Genomic DNA, 11,154 nt, shown 5'->3' with positions numbered 1-11,154 from the left:
TGCTTTTGCAGCTATAGAAGGATCTCTGCCACCAGCACTAGCTGTTCGAGAAAGTAAATCCTGTTGGTACTGCGGATATCTAGATGAACTTGAACCTGCTTGACCTGGTCCTGCTTTTTGAGCAACTGGAGCATTTCGACTAGGGACTTGATCACTTGAAGTATGCTGTCGCTGCCGAGGAACTGGATGCGATGCTTTAGAATAATTGAAAGGTGGAGCTGTCTCAGAAGCCATAAAGGCTTCGTGACAATTGGGGCAAAGCAGAGTATGGTTGAGATACATCTTAAGATACTCATAATGCATCTTGCATCGATGACAGATGGTCCAAAAAGTATCAGTTCTTTGATGAGATGGAGTAGGAGTTGGTGTAGGCGGTGCCTTCCCACTAGTGTTTTGGGTTTTTGGAGCTGATGTCGTCCTGCTCGCAAAGTTGAATACACCATTTGGCCTGGATGGTACTGATGGACCACCAGTTTGCACCTGAACTTTCTGTTGAAATCCTTTAGAGCCCCTCCGTTGATTATACGCCAACCTCTTCGCCTTATCTGATAACAAACTCCAGGCCTCTGAAATAAGCTTAAATGCACCATCAGAACCAACTGATTTATTCTTATCAGGATGCAGCATGAGCGCCAATTTTCGGTATTGTTTTCTTATTGTTTCATCATCAGCTGACGGGCTCACACCAAGCACCCCATACCAATCAATTTCTCCACTTATCTTATTCTCTGCAGAAACATACACATCAACTGTAGTCAACATTTGAGAAATACCATCCAAACCTGGATATAGAGCTTGTGCCTTCAAAGCAAATTTTTTTGCACCAGCAAAATCCTTTTTTTCTAACTTGCTCTCAGCAATTGATTTTGACCTGAGGGCTTCATCTTTATTGCACTCCATACTTTGCAACTGGTTTGCCTCTCAAATGTTTGCCTGACTATTGACAGCGGTCTCAGTACAGCATGACAAACCCTGTTAACATCCAAAGACCAGCTGAACACAACCAAAATATAAAGTGCTGGGTACTAAAAATCTCTGCATAACAGAGATCCTCTTAAATCTTAACTCTCAAGTACCTGATTCATTTCAAGCGTTAAAGTAGAAGTGATTATAAAAAATTAAAGATCATGCAACAGAAAAACGTTGAGAACCAAGTGATATTCATAGAGCAGGCTTATCTCAGTTGTATTCCCGTAAGTCAGTTTTTTGATCGATAACCTCAATTTCAAATATACTGGCCTCCTAAGTTACAACACCGAAAAGCATCAAATCGGTGGATCATGAGTTCCAGTCTCCAATATTGGGACAACAAAGAAGGAAGAAGGAAGAAGGAAAAAGGTTCATTAAATGACAAATTTAAGTCTTAGAGATCAGAACCAAGCTTATCAACAAAGAACCAAAAGAAAAACTATAAAAGAAAATTGAAGTTGCTCATATAATATTATATTTCGATCATGGGTTCAAAACGGTTTAGTGATCTAGACCCGATCAGTTTTATGAGTCGGCGAACAATCTGAGCTTTAAAACAGTGTAAACAAGTATGAACCACTATCCGTAGCTTATTTTTCTTTAAACACTCAAATGCAAATTCGCAAATTCCTTTAGAATCCAGTGAAAGTTACAGGAAAAGAGAAACAAAAACACAAGACACCTAAGCGCCAGAGTCCGTGAAGAATGACATTAAATCAAATCTGTCAGTTGTAAGGCAACAAAGCCTACTACATCAAATCTTAATTCCAAGTTCTAACAGCATTGATTTAAAAATAACAATTCAACACTACCACAGAAATATGCCAAAAAAATGGCTAAAACTCACGAATCACAAATAAAACAAAATTCAACAAAAATAGACCAGTAGAATGGATCTGAAATGATTGGACAAACACAAAACCCAAATTCCACACCAAAATTCAGATTCATGCACTGTTCAGAAACCCTAGATTCAGAACCAAAATTTTCAATCCTCAAATAGAATTCATTATATAAAATAAAAGAGAGAAGGAGAAATTACCCTTTAATTTCGGAACTCGAACGAGCAGGATGCGAAATTTGTCGGGATTTTTTCCTTTTTTTTTTTAATTTAGTTTTTCCCACCAAATTGAATTGGGGGACTGCAAAAGTTTTTTAGTCAAACCCCCCCAAGAGAAAGAAGAAATCTGAAAGGCCCTAAAAAATCTGAAATTGAAAATGTAGTGTGGTGTAGGGTTTCATTTTTATGTTTTAAACCAACCTTTGGTTAACACTAACTAGACCTAAAATTAACTAGGGTTAACCAGTACATTTGAGCTTAACTAGAGTTACTTTTTTAACTAGAGTACCTTTTTTGCCCCTTTTTGTAATTTTAAAAATTCAAAAACTTTAATTTATTCGATTCTACTCTTATAACGTTTTCTGCATTTACTCGTTCTATCTCCAACTGAATTACCTCATCTCTTATTCGTATATCAACATCTACCCGATTATCCGCACCGTATCCAATTAAATAAAATCTTCTTTTTCATACATTATTATTTTTCATTGTAAACTCGCAACAGATACGTGATTCAGTTCATCTTTGCATATAATTTAACTCATAATTTAATATTCTTTACAATTTAAACAATGATTTTTGTTCATTTAAAATTTCAGTTGGTCCATCTTAAAAAAAATAAATAAACTTAAATTGTTTTAGGTCTTTAGAGGTAATTTTAGTAAATTGAGGAGTTATTCTTCAAAAAAACGATACTTTATTTGCTAACAAATATTATTTCTCCAAACTTAGTATGGCATAGGCATTAAGGGACATAGCATAAAAGCTAAGTTATTTGGGATTAGTTTTTCTATTGCAAAACCTCATTTTTTTTCAATCTATTCAATATATACACACCACATGTATAATAGCATTTGCAAGTCATGTTCTGGACATTGGTCCAATTTTTAATCAACTTTTCTATAAATGGATTGTTGCTCTTCAGCAGTCAATTTCAAATGGCACATGGTTTGATTTATTGAGTGAATATTGATGGAGGTAAAAACTTGTAAGATAGTTTTGAAGTGTAAATGAAATTCGAAGGGTGTTGACATGGGTGAAGATGCAATAATCCTACAGTATTCACAATATATATTGACTTCCCCGATGATTGATCCAATCTTCTTCATAAAGAATGCAAAGAGTTTAATGCAACTAAGCAGAATAAACCAATCAATGGTATTGTAGGCTTTCCAGAGACAAAACAGGAAAGTGGAGGACATGAACTGGAAACCTAGAGACCACCAATTTTCGTATAAGAAAAGAATTACAAAATACTATCATTTGAAGTGTGGGAAATTACTAACTTTTAAGAGATGATGAACGAACAACTATACCAGTCTTCATTTAATTGACCCAGAAAAACACCTTCATGAGCATCGACTTACAACCACACTGGCGATATAAATTACAAGACAACTTTAAGAAACGAACCAATGAATGAATAAATCACAACCCCCCTCAGCTCATGAAATGTTATTACTCAGGTTGCATGTGGAAGTCGTGCAAATTAAGTGTCCATAAAATCATCAACTGTGTTAGGTCTCCTGTGGATCTGCTACGGGTTTCTGCTGGGATTCCTCAGCATCTGGTTTGCTACTTTGCTGAGTTTCCGAGGGTTCAGCACTGAGTCTGAGATGCTGCTGGGTTTGCTCAGGTACCCCTCTCTGGTGGTTAAACTTTACGACAATGCAGGTGATATTGTCAGCACTACCACGACTAAATGCTGTTTCTGTCAACTTCCGAGCAGCCGCTTCGGGCTCTTCTTCTGTTTGCGCTATCAAGACAGCATCCTGAAAGTAATGCGAAGGGGGATAACTACTGATGATACTAATGCTAAACATAGTTTTGAGATATTCATTTGGTGTTCATTTTATACTATATTTTTGTGGAAGGCACATAATTCTAAAACATATATCAAAATATTTACTGTGGAGTCAAAATCACATTTTTACAAGTAAGAGTCCTGGATGGTTTGTCAAGAGGCATTAGTAATATCTTGTCTCTTTTATGTATTCACTTGCATCCATAACTTAGTTATCATTAAATATAGTGATGATGATCCATCAGGGGATTCCTGCAGTTTTCTGCATAATATCTTGTATAATTATTTAGTTATATAAAGATAGGCCTGAATTCCATTAATAGTATCTAAAACACCAGTTTGTAACAGGCAAAACTGGATTAATACATAAAAGGGCCCAAAAGAAGATAAAGATTCAGAATAGATGATAAATGAGGATCTTTGTCTATCAGAAAGATTACCTCATTAGGTACAACATCCCAAAGTCCATCACTGGCAAGCACAAGCATTTCAAGATCTTGGTCAACCTCTTGCTCCTACAAAGTGACAAGAAAAGTTGAAAAAACTCCGACTAGATGACATGACTCCATGATCATCTATGCACAAATAAAGTAACAATAGTAACCAATATCTGCGCTTCGTGGCAAACACCAACTGAGTACATCTACCTACTCTCCTATGCTCTATCAGTTTATATTGTATCTGGCTCTGGCTGATTAATGACTTATTGATTCGTTTCTATGATTGGCAAAACTCAAATTTGTGATAACACAACACTCGGGAGGCTGGTTGTGGTTCATCATTATGAACCAACAGAGTTATTAATATGAAGTAATCAACGATGATTAAAATTCTGAAGAGTACCTGAATCTCAGGTTCAGCCACAACAAATTGCTTCAGCATGCGATTGCCAAAAGCACGAGACATGGCCAAGACACCTCCAACTCTCCAAGTGCCTAATGCAATAGCAGTGATGCAAGGTACATCAGCTGCTTTATAAGTATTGAATGCCACTAGATAATTTATTTTATTTTCTTTTTTACTTGTCACCAATAACCTTTTCAATGATAAATGACCTCTCCTGACATGACAATCTGAAGTAAAAAGAATTATACAAAGATCATTTAGTCCATGGATAAGGCTCCATTATCCATGTTATGTGAAGCATCATAAGCCAACTCAATATATTGCATGAAAGAGATCTTCAGTTAGATTATTGCTGATCAAATAGAAGCTAAAGTACCACTTGTTGCTTTGGCAAGGAACTAATGAGCAAAAACTCTTGCTGACATAAAACAGAACCTCTCCCTATATCCTACATGATAATCAGTCAACAAGGAAGATTCTTGCTACATTGCAAAAACATCCAGTAAGCAAGAAGTTGACACATGGAAGGGTTATACCTGCCCACATCACAACACCTCCGGCACTTTCAATTCTCTTCCTCTCGTCACTTCTATTTGGTTTATGATCTTCAGATAGCGGAATTGCTGTCAAACAAGAAAAATTACCTCAATAGTTTGTGTAGCGTACCACCGAACTCGAAATAATCATCATCCTCACCAGCAACCAAAGTGGATGCTGTCAAAATATTGTAGAAGCATAGATACTCAAAAATTAAGAAAGTCACTTCAATATCCCATCACCACAATACCAATCTCTTGATTTGTCTATCTACCCCATGTTAACCAATTTTTAGGAACTAGAACGTACTCACATGTAAAAGACAAGCGATGATCATAGATCATTTCTTATGCCAATTAATATTTCAAAGGCTTTCAAAGCCCAAAAATCACAAAACTTTCCACATGCAGGCAGCATCAAGTTTTGGCTGGAACATGACAGAACACCATGCAGGGTCAGATACAGTGCTTAGGATTGTGATGGTAAAAAGTATCTTGATCCTACAACAAAAGTATCACTTTTGCTAACTGGTTGCATTTCCAGAAAAACATTAGATTTAAATTTTCATTAGAGTTGTTGGTAGTTAGTCACCAAAGAATAGCAACCAACAACATTTATATCATGGAATAATTCAGAGGTTAACATTTAAAGAAGATTCATAAATAGTGTTATCTGCAGGGGAAGGACTATAGGACTTCCCTTCAGAATTAAAGGTATACTAAAAGTAGCTGAAAACTTTTAGTACCTTTTCCAGCTTTTGATATTATAGTTCGGGAATCTCCAACATTAGCAACATAAAGGTGATTGCCAACAAGAACAGCTGTTGAAGCTGTAGAGCCATCATCTCGGAAAGTGTGCTTTTCGGAGTCCAAGAAGTCTGCATCAGTTTGCTGATATGTCTGACCTGTACTTTTATATAATCATTAGGGTGCCCCAAGGAGCTAAAAGAGAGAATGTAACAAACTAATAAAAACCCACTCATTGGTAACCCATCTTCCATAGAATTTAATGTTTCAAGACATGCAACAAAAAGAAAGGTTAGCATAAGTAGTTCAAGATGAGATATAAGCTAATACTGCAATCATTTTCTATGAGACTAGTTTCATACACATGCTATATAATATAGGTTATACATGACATGCAGAGTACCCATATTAATCAGAGTCTGGTAATATCCACCCTGCAACCGCACGTCAATGTTCTGGTAATAAAAGGTGATGACTCATAATTTGCAACTCACTTATTGCTAGTTTCGCGTTCGTAATAAATTCTGAATGTTTCATGAGATTCTCAAAAAGATGTTCCTTCAAAAATTCAGCAGCACGAGAGCCTCCATGACCTGCCATGACGAATTCTTGTTAGAAGACTGAAGACGAGTACGAAATTTCCACTGCACAATTAGGTCCAAAGAAAATATGAGAAGCATTTAGCTCGAAGCTTGACTTTTTCTACTTTTAAAAGCATGCAATGCAGTCAAAGTTAGCATCTACCTTGCTTTAGCCTTCAGATTCAAAGGAAAAAGTTAAAATAGAGAGTGGTCATGAACAAGCTCAAGCCAGAGACCTTTTATCATGATCAATTTGAGTCGCCAAGCTCACTTAGGTTCGCTAAAGAAATGGACTTGAACAATCTAAATGAGACAGCTAGCACTAGGAGTTCTAAGCTAATCTACCAGTCCTAATTCCCTTATTGCAGGTCATCTCCAAACTCTTGGAGTTACACGTAAAATAGGCAGTTGTGAGCAGCTTCAATTCATGCATATATTAAGAACCACTAAGGACTGCTATATGACAACTCTTGTCTTTACATGGGCCATTTACTGCAGATTGCACCCACTAGCAGGTATTCCATTTAATTAGCAAATAATTTAAGCTTCAAGATGAAGGACTATAAGAGAAGAGCTCACCATCAAAGATCCCAAATAGGCAGACAGACTGTCCATTTATCTTCGAAGTCTTAATGTCATAAAAATCCTCCATCTTAGCCCTTTTTCCTCTAAAACTAGAATACCCACAACTTAATCTTCCATCTCCACTGCCAACCAGGAAACAAAATGTGAATGTGACTTGAAATAACATTACAATGCTCATAACATAAGAGTAAACAAACTCAGCAGCGAAAATTTGATATTTGTTTAAGAAAGCTAATACACCATGCACCTTGCATGTAATTTCAACTATTCCATAATATAGAAAAATGAGCATTGCATTTGGTAAACTTCGAGCATGCCTTGATATGTAATTGAGGAAACATAGAAGGAACAAGACTTTAGTCAAATCAATAAAGATAAGGTCCATAAGGAACAATCCAAGAACTTTTAGTTTAACATTAAGAAACAATCTGTTATCATTAAAAGCAATCCTTCCTCTCCTTTCAGGAAGGAAACCACATTGCCAAATGCTCATGTAATAGAACACTCTATCCTCCATTAAATAACTTACAAAGAAAATAAAAGTACAGACAAATCCACCAACTAATTCTGAAAAACACCACACTGATCTCACTATCAGTGATTAGTTTTAATACTGTGTACTTTACCATCAAGGTTCTGTGATAATCACCAAAACATATGCTTGATTAACTCATTAGTGATGCCAAATATAAAAGGTGAGATTTTCTGGGTTTGCCAAATCTTTATTGGATTATTCACACTACAAAGAGATGCAAGGATAACAACCAAAACTTTACTTGAGTAGCTAACTATCCGACCCATATTCTTAGATAAAAATAACACGATTAAATCCTACATATTCAATCACCTCTTCCATCCTCCACTGGCATAACCACCGTTCTCATCCTTCTCAGGTAATGTATCACTCATTGGTCCTTTAGAAGTTGCACCAGGATCCAACATTGTCATTCTCGGTTTTCAAACTCACGACCACAAATAAGTTGAGCTGCAAGTTGCATTGAAACCTCCACCGCTGCAGCCAATTTGCCTCACCTCAGTGTATCTCCCAATATGTCCCACACAAAGAATACAGACTTCAAAAAGCTGTTGATAACAACTTAACCAGATCCTTGATCTTAACTTTTGAGTAATAAGCCAACCTACTAAGAAGAAGAAAAAGAGAAAGAAGATCAGCATCACATTTTTCCATCATATTAACAAGAAAATAGTGAATATAACGGATTAACATGAATCAGTAATTATTGATGAAAATGGGAGACCGAGTTGAGATAGTTTAACATAACAAACAAATCCTCTGTTTCTCCACTTCAAGCTCAGAATACAGGAAACAATAAGGTTTAAATAGATTCACTTTTGTCACGATAAAGTACACTTTTTAGTACAGACAACTTTTTTTGCATACCACGTAAACTATCCATGGACACTATTTCATTTTAAGTCATGCAGCAAATAGACCTTTATTCGATTTGCTCATAAATAAAATAATTGAAAAGGTTGAATCTTGAGCTGACACAGTAGTCAAATAACCATATTAAACTCAATAAAGTCGTCCTTTTATACTCGGCACAAATTTTATTTCCTCAATTATTTTATAACACCGGTGTAAATTTGCCGCTTTCATTTTGCTACGTATTTAATCTCAAAACGAAGCAGTACAATCGCTTAGCATGCTCCACTAAGTTCTTGTAATCCCATAAACTTCACGACCAACCCGCAGATTTTGATTTAAAAGAAAAATAGAAAAGCAGATTAAAAAAAAAAAGAAATAAAAGAAAAGAAAACGCGGCTCTTACATTCAGAATTTCAGATTATCTGGCTCTTCAAGCTGCAAAACCACATCGCGAGATGTGGATCTGCCGCCATTATCGTAATAAAGAATTTATTTATTCAAGAACAAATCTGATTTGGAAAAATAGACACATAATTCACGTCTCGAACGAGTAGAGCTCGATCACATTCAACCTTCAAATCCAGCTGTGTGAATCGGGTAGAAGATCCGAAACGTTCGATTCCTCGCTAACAGAAATGCTCGTTATTGTGGTAGAATGTGAAAGAAGAAAGAGATGCTTCACAAAATCTGGAAACCCTCAGGCTCAGGGAAGATGAATGCGTTTCCGTTGCGGGGGTGGAATAGAATAGAGTAGGAGAGAGAAAGACGCGATGTATTATTGAGTTTTGAATCTGCTTACACCCCAAGACAATGTGCCCACGTGGCATTTACATTGTAACTTTTCTTTAACTTATTATATGACTAGATTTAATTTCATAAAATAAAATCAAAAAGTTCTATCAATACTTAGAAATAATTATAATTCTATTTTGATTATCTACTAACATATAAGTACTTTAATAAATCTTTCTTTGAAATCATACTTTTACATAATGAACCAGAAATCGCATTGAATAACCCAAAGTTGCAACTTAGCTTTTCAAGACTGCGTATCATAATCGATTTAAAATTTATTATAAAAATATTAAAAATTATATTGTGATCACCATATTCAATTAATTATCTTAAGAAATAAGAAGCATAAAGGCACCCAATTTTCGTGACTGTGAGGAAAGCCAAAATACGAATCTGGCTCTCTAAACTTTTGTGTGTCCGATTTTTATTGCTTTGATACTTTGTGTATATTGATTTATAATTTTATAATCTATTTGTAATTTAAGGGTTTGAAACGCATTGGCTTGTAATAGTAAATAGGCCCTCCACCCAAAAGTGGTATCATACATATTAAGGCTTTTTTATTTCCTATGTGTGTGCACGACTGCTAAATCTCTTTTAAAGCAATATTTTTAATTTCAGGTGTTTGTATTGTCATTCAATGGTTGCAAGTTGGAACATGAGAAATACATCATACAAAATTAGGCGAAAAAATTTCAAATGACTCATTTTGAAATTCTTCAAATTTAAATTTATCCAAATAAATTTTAAAATCTTCCGTCCATATACTGCTTATAATATTGCATGCCACAAATTGTATTGCCCTGTCTCTGTCTTTCCTCATTTTTCAGACCCAACAGTCAACTTACGCAATTGCTTTTATTATTTTGGATAAAAGTCACCATCCTTGACATATATATATATATATATACACTAGCGTGTATCATGTACTATGCATGAATTAAATTAATTAATAATTAAAATATATTTTATAAAATTTTAATTATGTAAAAATAAAATGAACCAGCTTCTTTTAAATTATTAGATAAATCTTATTTTGATACTCAGAATTTTATTACTAATGTCATTTTGATATTTGAGTAATTACGAATGGTTCAATTGATATCCGAATTTCATTATTTATAATACTTTGGTATTATCTTTTTAAGTAATCACCATTTTACCATTAGAGTTAAAAATGTAAAATAATAATTATGTTAAGACAAAATTGAATAAAAACCAATCAATATATTTCTCTTTATTTTGGCTTTTCTTGTATTTTTTTTTTACTATATTTACTTTTAATATTTATAAAAAAATTATTATTGTAGCTTTATAATTATAGTCAAGTAAGTTCACTTAATAAATAGATTTAAAGTAGTAATTTTGTTTAAGTTATATATTAAAGATATAGGACGTAAATATTTTAATTCATCATCAAAGATATTTACTTGTATTGAAACCAAATATTAAAATTTGATTGTAGAAACTTAAATTGTATATATAAAATTTCAAAAATAAAGATAAAAATTAAATTTTTTCGAGCTTGCAATATATCTTGAGGTTGACTTTTAAGATAATTTATTACCAAATAATGAGCTATCTTATAAGTATTTATAAAGAAAGTTGGTGGCAAATAAAAGAAATGTTATTATCAGGTCTAATAATTGAATATAAAATTTGAAAGTCAAATGGTTCAATTAAAGATACAATATATTGATTAAAATTTACTCAATTTTGTTTGGTATATTAACTTATTTTATTTTAGCATCTATGGTAAAATTGTGATTACGTAAGAATATAACAGAAAAAAATAAATGAAAAACATCAATTGGGTATTAAATGATATTAAATTTGAGTAC

The 11,154-nt window shown here is 34.1% G+C and overlaps 2 protein-coding genes across 5 annotated transcripts in view; both read right to left on the bottom strand.

The window, feature by feature from the left end:
* The window catches only part of LOC105160378 (meiotically up-regulated gene 184 protein), a 4,050-nt gene extending 1,844 nt beyond the window's left edge, over positions 1 to 2,206 (bottom strand). Inside the window, exons 1-2 of the mRNA XM_011077719.2 lie at positions 2,012 to 2,206; positions 1 to 972 (exon numbers count right to left, since the gene is read on the bottom strand). The exon at positions 1 to 972 is cut by the window's left edge and continues 1,844 nt beyond it. Of these exons, the coding sequence (XP_011076021.1) occupies positions 1 to 900 (900 nt within the window). The 5' untranslated portion in view covers positions 901 to 972; positions 2,012 to 2,206. The remainder of the gene's footprint in view (positions 973 to 2,011) is intronic.
* Positions 3,259 to 9,281, bottom strand: LOC105160376 (probable protein phosphatase 2C 76). 4 transcript variants are annotated; one of them, XM_011077715.2, is made up of 9 exons: positions 8,922 to 9,281; positions 7,976 to 8,270; positions 7,123 to 7,250; positions 6,457 to 6,555; positions 5,962 to 6,120; positions 5,216 to 5,302; positions 4,677 to 4,768; positions 4,274 to 4,348; positions 3,259 to 3,801 (listed from the first exon to the last, which is right to left on the bottom strand). In XM_011077715.2, exons 2-9 carry the CDS (start codon positions 8,074 to 8,076, stop codon positions 3,547 to 3,549), a joined length of 996 nt encoding a protein of 331 aa, XP_011076017.1. In that variant the 5' UTR covers positions 8,077 to 8,270; positions 8,922 to 9,281; the 3' UTR covers positions 3,259 to 3,546. The 4 variants fall into 4 exon arrangements, with proteins under 4 accessions (XP_011076017.1, XP_011076018.1, XP_011076019.1 ...); XM_011077716.2 differs by having other exon boundaries at positions 7,976 to 8,267; XM_011077717.2 differs by having other exon boundaries at positions 9,091 to 9,281.

Source organism: Sesamum indicum, linkage group LG4, assembly GCF_000512975.1.
Source record: "Sesamum indicum cultivar Zhongzhi No. 13 linkage group LG4, S_indicum_v1.0, whole genome shotgun sequence".
Classification (NCBI taxonomy): domain Eukaryota; kingdom Viridiplantae; phylum Streptophyta; class Magnoliopsida; order Lamiales; family Pedaliaceae; genus Sesamum; species Sesamum indicum.
Note: the sequence above shows the minus strand (reverse complement) of the source record. Positions and strands in the feature narration are given on the sequence as shown.